At 39.3% G+C, this 11,171-nt stretch overlaps 1 protein-coding gene across 3 annotated transcripts in view; it reads left to right on the top strand.

Moving 5' to 3' along the window:
- Positions 1–17: 17 nt before the first annotated feature.
- LOC117290639 (centrosomal protein of 128 kDa-like) overlaps positions 18–11,171 on the top strand; it is a 111,761-nt gene continuing 100,607 nt past the window's right edge. For 2 of the 3 annotated variants that reach the window (XM_033772173.1, XM_033772156.1), the window contains exons 1-11: positions 30–135; positions 2,441–2,665; positions 3,054–3,140; positions 3,619–3,792; positions 5,172–5,249; positions 5,773–5,946; positions 7,047–7,172; positions 7,684–7,836; positions 8,763–8,904; positions 9,477–9,640; positions 10,118–10,383. In XM_033772173.1, coding sequence (XP_033628064.1) covers positions 2,510–2,665; positions 3,054–3,140; positions 3,619–3,792; positions 5,172–5,249; positions 5,773–5,946; positions 7,047–7,172; positions 7,684–7,836; positions 8,763–8,904; positions 9,477–9,640; positions 10,118–10,383 — 1,520 coding nt within the window. In that variant the 5' untranslated portion in view covers positions 30–135; positions 2,441–2,509. Of the gene's footprint in view, positions 136–2,440; positions 2,666–3,053; positions 3,141–3,618; positions 3,793–5,171; positions 5,250–5,772; positions 5,947–7,046; positions 7,173–7,683; positions 7,837–8,762; positions 8,905–9,476; positions 9,641–10,117; positions 10,384–11,171 lie in introns of all 3 variants that reach the window. The other variant, XM_033772164.1, reaches the window with a different exon arrangement.

Here is an 11,171-nt window from a genome sequence, read left to right as displayed (position 1 = left end):
GCCCTCTTGCGTTGAGTGATCTCCAACGACCACAAAATCGGTGAGCGGCCGTTTCGATTTTCTACTCAAATAAACATTTTTTGACTGAATATGTAATGGTGGATACGTTTGAAAGGTTCACATCTAGCAGAACAGGTTAGTTAAATTGCAAAGTCCACTTTATTTTGAGTTGATAGGTAGTTTAATGGGACTAATGTTACGTTTTTTAAGGAGCTCTGTTTACACTCAACCTTTGGTCAACTCGACCGTAAGTAATGTTTACTTTTCACCCTCCATACAAAATGACAGTTTCTCGTCCTCACACTGCTAGCTTTGTGCCGCCATGATTTCCATGAACACATTCAATGGTTAAGCTCATACCTGAATGTTTAGATATAAAGTACGTTTCAAAAGCTTTGTGTACATTTTGCAGATCAAATTATTTTGTTAGCAGACGACAAATTTTATGACAAGTCAAGACAAGTTACTGAATCACAATTTCTTGAATTGTGATACTCATATCATTATTATATGATATAATCATCTCATACAGATTGGTTGTTGCCAGCTTGGTTAGTGTCTTTATCCACTTGTGGGAGTTTACCGAGTTCCCTTGACGGGAAGATTATCTAAACAAACAAAAAAACCAAGCTGGAACTTTTGTTTAGCTCGAATTGCCACTGGCACTGCCAGATCAGTTAGCCCAGGTTGGACTCCTCCGTTGCAGGCAACGCTGCGAAGTCCAGGGTAGAAAGGTCCCGTACCATTACGAACAAATTTCAAAAGTCTGTTAAAAATATTTCTACCTTACTCGGGGGTCTAAACTTTTACTCACATATGTTTCTTGTAGTTGGAACGCCAAGTTCGCATTATTTAAAATTGTTGAATTTTCTCCTTTGGTGTTAATATTTTGTGAAAAGAAAATTGAAATTGGCGTTTTTCGAACCCACGTTGTGCACTAACTTCTGTGTAAACACTTTCTTGCACTGATCACTGGCGGCCTACTATTTGCAGCAAAATCGCCGTCAACTTGCGTCAACCAAACACTAAGCAGACGGATAATAGTCAGCGAGCAATTTACACAAAGCGCAGAACTATGCGATACCGAGCATTGACGTCTTGTGCCAAGATTCCCATGTGCTGGAAGCGTATTTTTTTCCTAGGACAAATGAGGCCACTTTTTACCATAAATTAGTGCATGCTAACCGTCCCAAGAAAAAAATATATGCACGCAGGAAAGCGCCCTCTGTTGTCTGCACTTGTACAATAAGCACTGTGAAAAAGCAAGATGGCGGCAGACGGCTATGCTGCTTATAAATAAAAATACAAACAATTCACAAGAAAAAAAACTTGATATATATTTTAAACCGAAATTCAACCTGAAATTTATAAAAATTCTATTCGAGCTGGAATTTTTTTTACAGTTTTATGCCTCCTGGATTTTAAAATGTACATTATTGGAGGAGTTGAAGGCGAGTTAACGGCACCTACCCAGTTGACGGCGAATAGCGGCAAGATAATGCACTGCATTCAAAGCCATGCGCACTTGGGCTCACACTATCAATTGGTACACGATGATCACATCGCCAGTGCAGAACTTTGACATATTTTCGAAAATAATTTCTTCCATGGATATATTTGTTAGCTGTGAACTCGTTGAGAATATAGTGGGGGACACTATGAATATATGAACAGAATTTCAGCTTCTCAAATCAGGTGAAAAATAAAGAAAATTGTAGTCAAATTTGTGTTGTTATTGTAAAGAACCTTTATACCCAGGACGTCAGTGCAGTGGCACTGACTGACGTCCTACCATGCACCATGGCTACCAGATCAGTCAGAACCTTCACACACTGACCCTTGCTCTTATATATGGACTGGGGATTGCTGGCTGATAGCAGGCCTTGAATTACACGCTAAGCTTAGTCTTGGCCTTGGTGGCCCTTCAAAAGTTTCCCTTTATTTTTAAGAGTTTCCTTGCAAAAATTAAAATGGCCATTCCATTTCAAAGATAAAATTCTAGGCCTGTGGCTAGTCAAGAGTCAAGTATCCGCCATTTGGGTTGGGTACTAATTACATGTTGAATGTTGGTTGGTTGGTGTTTAATTGTCGCTACTGTTGACACTTCGGTGTAGTTGACTAAATTATGGTTTAAAAATTAAAGTATGATCGGTAAGGGAGTAAAAGAGTGGCAACAAGTTCTTGGACGGCTGTTTTTGTGTCGTGGTCGTGGGATTAAGTAAAGGCCTGAGCAAAAGAGTACGACATTTATTGCAAGACCACGACCCTGCAAGGTCTTAAATTGCCGTTTAAGAACTCGTCTACTCTCTCATTCCCATTCTTAAATGCCCTTTTGTTAACCTGCGACCTCCATCAATGCATTTAAAACCCATTTTCTTGCAGTTGAGAACTAGATGATACCATACAATGTATTAGGATTAAGAACTTTTTTTTATTGCAGATAATTGAGAACTTTAAATGATACCACCAGTTTCTTAAAGACCTGCTTACTTGATGAACTTGAACGGCAATGATGTCTTCCGATAGCGATGGTTACGAGGCCTCAGACTCAAGCTATAGGCCCAGAGTATTCTCAAATGAGTACAGGTGTACAAAGCCTCGGCGGACAGCAACTGGCTCCTCGTCATCGCCTGATCAGGTCAAAGAGTTGACATCTTCCTTAAGGGTGAGTAAAATGAAAACCAGGCATAATACTTCACCATGCCCCCTGGTCATGTGGAAGTGTTGTGGCCGAGTGGTTAAGAACACCAAATTGAAACTCTGGTGTCTCGAGTCCCAGTCGTGACACTTGTGTCTTTAAGTAAGACACTTAACCATTGCTTCGTTAAGATTCATAAGACTTTGTAGCTCCAGATATTTTCTGGACGGTCTGGACCAAACTACTTTTTTTTTCTAAGACCAGAATCCAAATGAGTCAACAAAGTTTAGCAGTTTTCAAACTAGCATCAGTTCAGATGCAGAGCCTAATGCATTTGTTTATTTGGTGAATTGGTTAATTTTGTGATTTTTCAAGATTTTTTTAGTTTATGTTTTGTTCTTCTTTGACTCCTCAGAATACAACTAGGAATTTGAATGCAGTTGGTGATTTGATGGGCCATTATAGAGACAACAATGAAAGACAAAGCGCTGCCATTGAAAGGGTAAGAGTTATTTTTGGAATAGTAACAGTTATTGTGTAGGAACCCCACCTCGGGGAACAAATCACTTTGAAGTTGTAGCGCAGGTAGGCCTAATTGGTACACTTATAGGCACGACTAAAGGCCCACTGATTGATTTATATGCAGACACTGTATAACCACAGCCAATTTGACCCTTAAAGCTGCAGTTGTGTCCATCCAGCTGGAATGATCAGTTTTAAGCTGTGTTTACTCATTCAATCTGTTAAAACTTAGTAAATAGGCTTACAACTTTTCAGCTTAGCTGCTGATTTCCTCTTTGGTGGCTGAAAATTGGAAAGTGGAAAGTGAAAATTTAAAAGTACTGTACTATTGTCTTATTGTGTCTGTCATTGTTGTTGTTGTTTAGAAACTGCAGTTGCTTGTCTGAGTGACTTCACCTACCCCATTCTGGAGAATTGTGAATACAATAAAATAAATATCCTTTTTTTTTTCAATGTAGTTACGAGACAATCTTGCACACTCTACGGAGAGTCTCAAGCAAGAGAGATTGAACAGAGCATCGGCTTTGCATGGGTCGTATGGCAAGAGCAGCCGACCCCTCAGGAGCAGTGATCTGGAAGACTCTAGAGGCAGGAGGAAGTACAAACCCACATCACCTCATGACGATTACTATGTAAGTCATATAAAAGGAAGACATGGGAAGAAATAGTCAGATATTATCAGGCCTGTAACTCTATTTAGATGTGGGAGAAAAGGCTCAATTGGCAAAAACCCCTTCAATAAGGCAGGGACTAGAAAATCCAATCCACATTCAAGGCTATTGTCTGAGGTTGGATTCGAACTGGGGTCAACAGAGGTGAAAGGCATGGGATAACTACTGAGCCAATCAGGTCTTCCATTTTAACTTTACCCTTACAGCACTGACGTGTGATAGACACTGTATACTTGGTGCATTCTGACTCCTGTCTTTCTGTCTGATGTGCCGTCATTTTGTTAGATACACTGTCCTTCTTTCTGACAGGCTGTCATTTTGTATGATGTGTCATCATACTGTCTGATGTGCAGTCGTTCTGTCTGGTGTGGTGTCATTCTGTCTGATGTTCCGTCATTTTGTTAGATACACTGTCCTTCTTTCTGACAGGCTGTCATTTTGTATGATGTGTCATCATACTGTCTGATGTGCAGTCGTTCTGTCTGGTGTGGTGTCATTCTGTCTGATGTTCCGTCATTTTGTTAGATACACTGTCATTCTTTCTGAAAGGCCGTTAATGTGTCATCATCATGTTTGATGTGCTGTCATTTTGTCAGATACACTGTCATTCTTTCTGATAAGCCGTCATACTGTCTGATGTGCTTTCATTCTGTCTGATGTGTCATCATTTTATCTGATATGCTGTCATTCTTTCTGACAAGCCGTCATACTGTCTGAAGTGCTGTAATTTTGTCTGATGTGCTGTCGTTTTGTCAGACACACTGTCAGACACACTGTCATTCTGTCATTTTGTCTGGTGTGGTGTCATTCTGTCTGATGTTCCGTCATTTTGTCAGATACACTGTCATTCTTTCTGAAAGGCCGTCAATGTGTCATCATATTGTTTGATGTGCTGTCATTTTGTCAGATACACTGTCATTCTTTCTGACAAGCCGTCATACTGTCTGATGTGCTGTCATTTTGTTTGATGTGCTGTCATTTTGTCAGATACACTGTCATTCTTTCTGACAAGCCGTCATACTGTCTGATGTGCTGTCATTTTGTTTGATGTGCTGTCATTTTGTCAGATACACTGTCATTCTTTCTGACAAGCCGCCATACTGTGTGATGTGCTGTCATTTTGTCTGATGTGCTGTCATTTTGTCAGACACAATGTCATTTTGTCTCTCAAGCTGTAATTCTCTAAGATCTACGATACTGAAAGTATAGTATCCTCATTCTGGTTAAGTGTAGGAGGAGTGGGTGGGGAATTGAAGAACAAATTTATACCAATCTGCACGCTGTCTTTTCCTACAATTTCTTTGCTTATTTGAAAAGTTTCCTTTCTCTTTTGAATCCAGGGTGTCAATGAATCTAGACGAAGGAAAGGTAGGAGGCTGAGGAAGCCTTCTGTACACTTTGATGAGGACCTTGATGAGGTACGGTATACAGTTTTTGAAAACTTAAAATAAAAAATCAAGATCATTACAGACTAATTATTACCAAGAATTTACTCCCATAATGATAAGCCGATGGAATTTTTACATCAATTTGGTTATGCAAGAAGGATTTGTAACTTTGCATAGTGGAAGTATAATTCAGAGAGGTTTGCTGTAACACCATGTGAATATCTCGGTTAAACGACTCAACGTTTCGATCAGCATAAACTGATTGTCTTCAGAAGAACTTAGAAGAACTTCAGTTTTCCTGAAGACGATCAGAGCATACTGATCAAAACGTTGAGTCGTTGACCACCGGTTCTTTTCAGAACTAACACTACTCAATAAGAGATACTCACATGGTGTTACTGCAAACCTCTCTTAGTTATTGTTATGCACTATTTTAAAAGAAGTTTTGCATTTATGCATTCTGGTACTGGGTCGTCGATGGAACTTTTACACCATTTTGTGCAATATTTGAAAATAAAACTTTGTATTCATTCATTCTTGGTATTGGGTCAAGGTTCACGAGATCCATCAGACAGTGCGTGACTTGAGCAGCGATCAGATCCGCCTTGAGGATGACCTAGACCGGGAGATACAACGAAGGACTCAGTCGGAGATTGAGAGTAAGAGAAATCTTCAAGGTCTCTCCGACAGTCTCAGGGAATCACAAAGGAAGACGGAAAAAGAAAAGGTATGTTGGAGTAGTCAAGCAGGGTGAACCTTTCACTGGTTTGCACTTTAATAGAGACAATGACTGATGCTGTCAATATTTACTGTTGCGTTAGTATTTCTGGTTATGAGAATAAATGTAGCCAAGGATAGAGCCTGGTTCATACTTCATGTGAAAATGAATGTGAAGCAATTTTTGGTGACGCAATAATCACTACACAACTGTTTTTTTCCAATTGTGGTGCGAGAAAATTCACTTCGTTTTCGCTTTCACGTGAAGTGTGAATCAGGCTTAACTCCTTAGAAAGCTATAAAGGCTGTATTTATTTGAACTCTGACTTGGAAACAAAGGCTGCTTGCTATTTGTAGCTATCAAAATCGGCTTGCTTCTGTTTAAGGCGATGAATGGTCATTCCCCGTCTTATTTATGTGATCTTGTGCAGCCATATGTTCCAACACAAGAAAACCCACGCTCTGCAGACAAATTTCTGCTTGAAGAACACAGGGCAGGCAACTCATGGGGAGAGCGTTCATTTCAAGTCGCAACAGCGAAGATATGGTATGGTCTTCCACATTACGTCCGGGCAGCTGTCACAACTGATATATTCAAATCAGCACTCAAAACACATCTGTTCATAATCCACTTGTAACTAATCATTGCCTTTCACATTATTTTAGATATGGACATGTGAATTTGATATCAAAGCATAATAACTGTAACTTTTTATTAGATATCTCGAGCAGTGCAATTGGAGCTCAAGCGCCATGAGCGCCTGCATAGGCATATTGGCGCTATACAAGACTTTGATTATTATTATCACACAAGCGCCAGTGGAATACACAAATACTAATGCGAGCGTGACACAAGCTAAAGCTTGAGAACTGTGGGAACGTGAGCAAAAATGCCTCACAGTGATGGTGGATAAAACTGGTACAGGACAACAAGATGGTCTGTACATTGTAGGGTATTTGAGCTGGTACTCCGTGTTGTTGGTTTCAGTGCTTAAGCAAATTCGTACCAACTCTGTGCAAGTGACTCAATGATTCTTGAAGCCCTATTTTCAATTTCTTATATCAATGTTCCCACACTAACATTTAAAGTTGCTTCTGTCTTGCATCCAGTCTTCTCTAAGGGTAGATAAGAGGTTACAAGCGATCCAAGAAGAGCTTCGCCAGCAGAGAATGCAGCAGGAGTCAAAACAACGGAAAGCTAAAGAGACCACTTCAGTATCAGCTGAACTCAAACAGGTATAAAATGGCATCTTTGATGACTCTACGGACCATTTACCCTATGTCTTGCTCTCGGGATTTGACTCCACATCCTGATTACTCTACCAGGACTTGAGTTTGAACACGCCACAAATAACACTGCTAAAGATGGTGTTCTTGAAGAAGAAAAAACTCCAACCTATTCTTTCATCAAAACTTTTGTTGTGGCACATCCAAAAATCTTTTCTAGAAGTGACACAATAGATTTTTTCTTGAAATCAGATTTGTTTTTTCTTATGTCAAGAATTTAAATTTTAGCAGGAAAGCTATTGCTATGCACTGAGTTTGTTGGCCCCTGCCCTCGTTTATTGTTTGCTTTTAATTGCTTGGTTTGGGCTTCAAATGGGGTTAACAACATCGAGCAGGGGCACAGCGGAGGGTATGTTTATTGCCCCGTGGCCCATGCATTGCCCAAGCGTTTTTGGTCAGGATTTTAGGTTAGTTTATTGTTTGTTATTAGTCAACAAAGTTATGTTCATGGTCTTCATAGGCATTAGCGACACAGTCTAAACAAGAAGAGAAGGAGATGAGAGAGCGCCTGTTGAAGGCAGAGACAGAGAAGCAACAACTGACCAGGCAACTGGAAACAACGCAGAGAAAACTCGACAAATCAGAAGGCATCAAGACAGCAATGCAACTACAGGTAAAGATTATAACAATGTCTTAATCAATGGGATTTGAAACTTTGCATGGTGGAAATATAACAAAGAGAGGTTTGCGGTAACACCATGTGAATATCTATTTTTTGAGTAGTGTTGTTTCTGTAAAGAACTGGTGGTTAACGACTCAAAAAGAGATATTTACACGGTTTTACCGCAAACCTCTCTTAGTTAATGTCTTAACCTAAACCCTGGAATGTTTGTATCAGGGGGAAAATGTCCTTTTCCCAAGAATATTTGTGCGAAATAAAAGCTTAAGTGAATCTGAGTGGGTAAATTTAAAATCAATTTTTGGGCGACTGAAGAAAATTTACAACAGTACGATGTGAACATGTGATTCCCGGAGTAATGTAGCAGTGCTGTCCAACTGAACTATTCAGCCCTGATGTTTGGGCGGTCTCCCTATTTTGTCAATATCCTTGTTTGGGGGTGCCAGTAAGAAGCCATTCAATCTGTAACTGTCAAAAAGCCAGGGATCATATCCGAGTTTATGATACAACCTTGACAGCGAAAGCAGAGGTATCACCTTAAGGGAATGCAACTTTTGATTAAGATGTCAAAACAAAAATAAACCACACGGGAAACAGATCGGGTAAATTTTAAATGATTTGGGGTTGAAAAAAGAAAAACCAAGTCTTCAAACCTGGGCCCAATTTGATAAAGCCTGTAAGCATAAAAACTTGCTAAGCACACACAAATCTTGCTAACCAGAAACTGTTACCAGCCAAAATTCCAAAAAGTTTAAATTGCTGCAACTGGTGCCCCCATTTTATGCTTTAATAGCAAAGAAATTCGTAAAGAAGTATTTTCTGCTTATTAGCTTCGATGAAATTGGGCCTGATGAACCAAACAATTCATCCTCACAATTGTCTCATCTATTTTTGTCCACCCATTGTGAATTGAATCACAGATGGACGACTACAAGAATAATCTAAGAGTCTCTGACCATGAGCGATCAATCATGCAGGATAAACTGTCTGACTACCAAGAGGCCCTCGAAGACGAAGGGGTTCCATTGACGAGGAGAGACAGGATGCAACAAAGATTAAGAGGTTTTTTACAATTCATTCAGATATAAAGTTTGCATTACCAGGGTTCTGCCCAGGATTTCTTTAGTGGTGGAAAAATGTTTTCCTGGAAACCATTGCAAAATGGATCAGTGACATATAAATAGGATCAGTTACTTATAAATAATCAAATCAAAGAAGTGCTCAAAACTAATGGGTTTGGATACCATTTTTACTGGAAAATACCCAAATTTACATTGCTTTGAAAACCCTTGAAAGAAAAAAGTATGTAGTGGTCTGAAACAGAAGAAATTCTTCCAGTGGTGGTTGGGGAATCCTGAGTGGGAGGCAGTTTTTCCAGGCACCGACCACTGTGTGCAGAACCCTGCACTACAGGGAGTGGTTAAACAAATTGTTTTTGCTTTGAGAGCATCAATGAGATACATAACATTCATGAATACTTAAGACAGTTCATACATTCTTCTACATAATTTGCTAAACATGATTATTTTGTACACATTTGTCACTTCGTAAAAACGACAATAATCTGCTAGGATCCACATTTGTTGTAAACCGGTTGAATGTTTTAATGCTATGCTATTCATTCATTTGAATAGACACCACGGATAAACAAGACAGGGAGAGGCAGCAACTGGAGCAAGAGATTGAAGCCTTAAAGAAACAGTTGACTCAATCCCAAAGCGAAAAGGACCTTGAGAGTTATCAGCGGGAATTAAAGCGAAGTCAGAAACAACAAGATCAGCTCTCACAACACCTGGAGGTTAGGCCGAGTCAGTTGTTGATTTTCTAAATGGCATCTTTGTCGCTCCCCAAGTTTGTCTTGAAAATGGAAATGATAATTTAGGAGCTTTGCTGCGAAGTGCCCCAAGTGGCTTATATTTACCAATGAAGGACTCCTTTATTAAATTTATGTGCATCTTAATAGTATTGTGTAACACTCATTTATCTGGGTTTTTTTCTTACAAAAGTTTTGGATTCTCTCATGCTTTAAAAAAGTTTAGTGCTCCATTTTAAAAATGAGAAGATAAAATTAGCTGTTGCTTTTTTTCTGTGTGCTTTCTTACTCTATTTCATTCATGTATTTCCACCGCTTACACTTAGTTACGTGTTCATGTTTATTATGTTTTGATTTAGCCTTCAAGAAAGACTGCTGGGGTCGAAAGGTCAGGCCATTAACTATTTTTTTGCTTTTGTACTTTAATTTAATAATCTGCAAATTCTCTCTCTTCTTATTTAGAGTGTAACAAAAGAGCTTGAGGGAAAAGAGAGGCACATCGCTCATCTTACTTCCAAAGTAGAAGACGCCAGCACTGACTTGAAGAGGAGTCAACACCAGCAGAATCTTGTGCTGACCCAGCTTGAGGAGCTGAAGAAGAGACTCGGCAGTGCGGATAGGAAAGTGGAAGGGCAGGACGAGAGACTTGTGGAGCTTCAGAGTAAACTTGGAACCAGTCAAGAGAAGAAAGAAGAAATCAGGACCAAAGCTAGGGACAAGATAAGACAGTAAGCCAGAAGCAACAAATTGATGTTGTGTATTAAAATTGTCTTGGTTAAAGGAACACCGAGCCTTGGATCGGTCGAGTTGGTCTTTGAAAAGCGTTTGTAACCGTTTGTTAAAAAACGCATATGGGTAGAAAGATGTTGTAAAAGTAGAATACAATGATCCACACAAACATGCTTCGAAATTGCACGGTTTTCCTTTTACTTCGACGACTAACACTGTCAGCAATTTATGGGAGTTTTTTTACTCATAAATGGCCGACCGTGTTGGTTCGCCCAGTAAAATGAAGACCACGCAATTTGGAGGCAAATTTGTGTGGATCAGTGTGTTCTACGTTTAGAATACAATGATCCACAAAAACATGCCTCGAAATTGCACGGTTTTCCTTTTACTTCGTCGACTAACACGGTCAGCCATTTATGGGAGTTTTAGACTCCATAAATGGCCGACTGTGTTAGTTCGCATAGTAAAATGAATACCACGCAATTTCGAGGCAAATTTGTGTGGATCAGTGTGTTCTACTTTTAAAACATCTTTCCTACTGTATGCATTTTATAAAAAATTGTTACAAACGCTTTTCCTTTGACAATTATTATAGATACAAGATTAAGTTGCAGAACTTCCCTCCTGACATCTGTGCGAATATTGAAGTACATTTGATAGTGAAAAAGAAACCAAACAAAAGTAACAAGGTTTTTTTTCTGACAGACTTGTCAGAAAAGATGGAAGCAACTTACTTTCAAATTTCTCAGTATGACTGATACCATTATAGGCTTTTAGCATTAAGAAA

Source organism: Asterias rubens, chromosome 1 (genome assembly GCF_902459465.1).
Source record: "Asterias rubens chromosome 1, eAstRub1.3, whole genome shotgun sequence".
In the NCBI taxonomy this organism is placed as follows: domain Eukaryota; kingdom Metazoa; phylum Echinodermata; class Asteroidea; order Forcipulatida; family Asteriidae; genus Asterias; species Asterias rubens.
The sequence above is the reverse complement of the archived record's forward strand: the minus strand, read 5'-3'. Positions and strand labels throughout refer to the sequence as shown.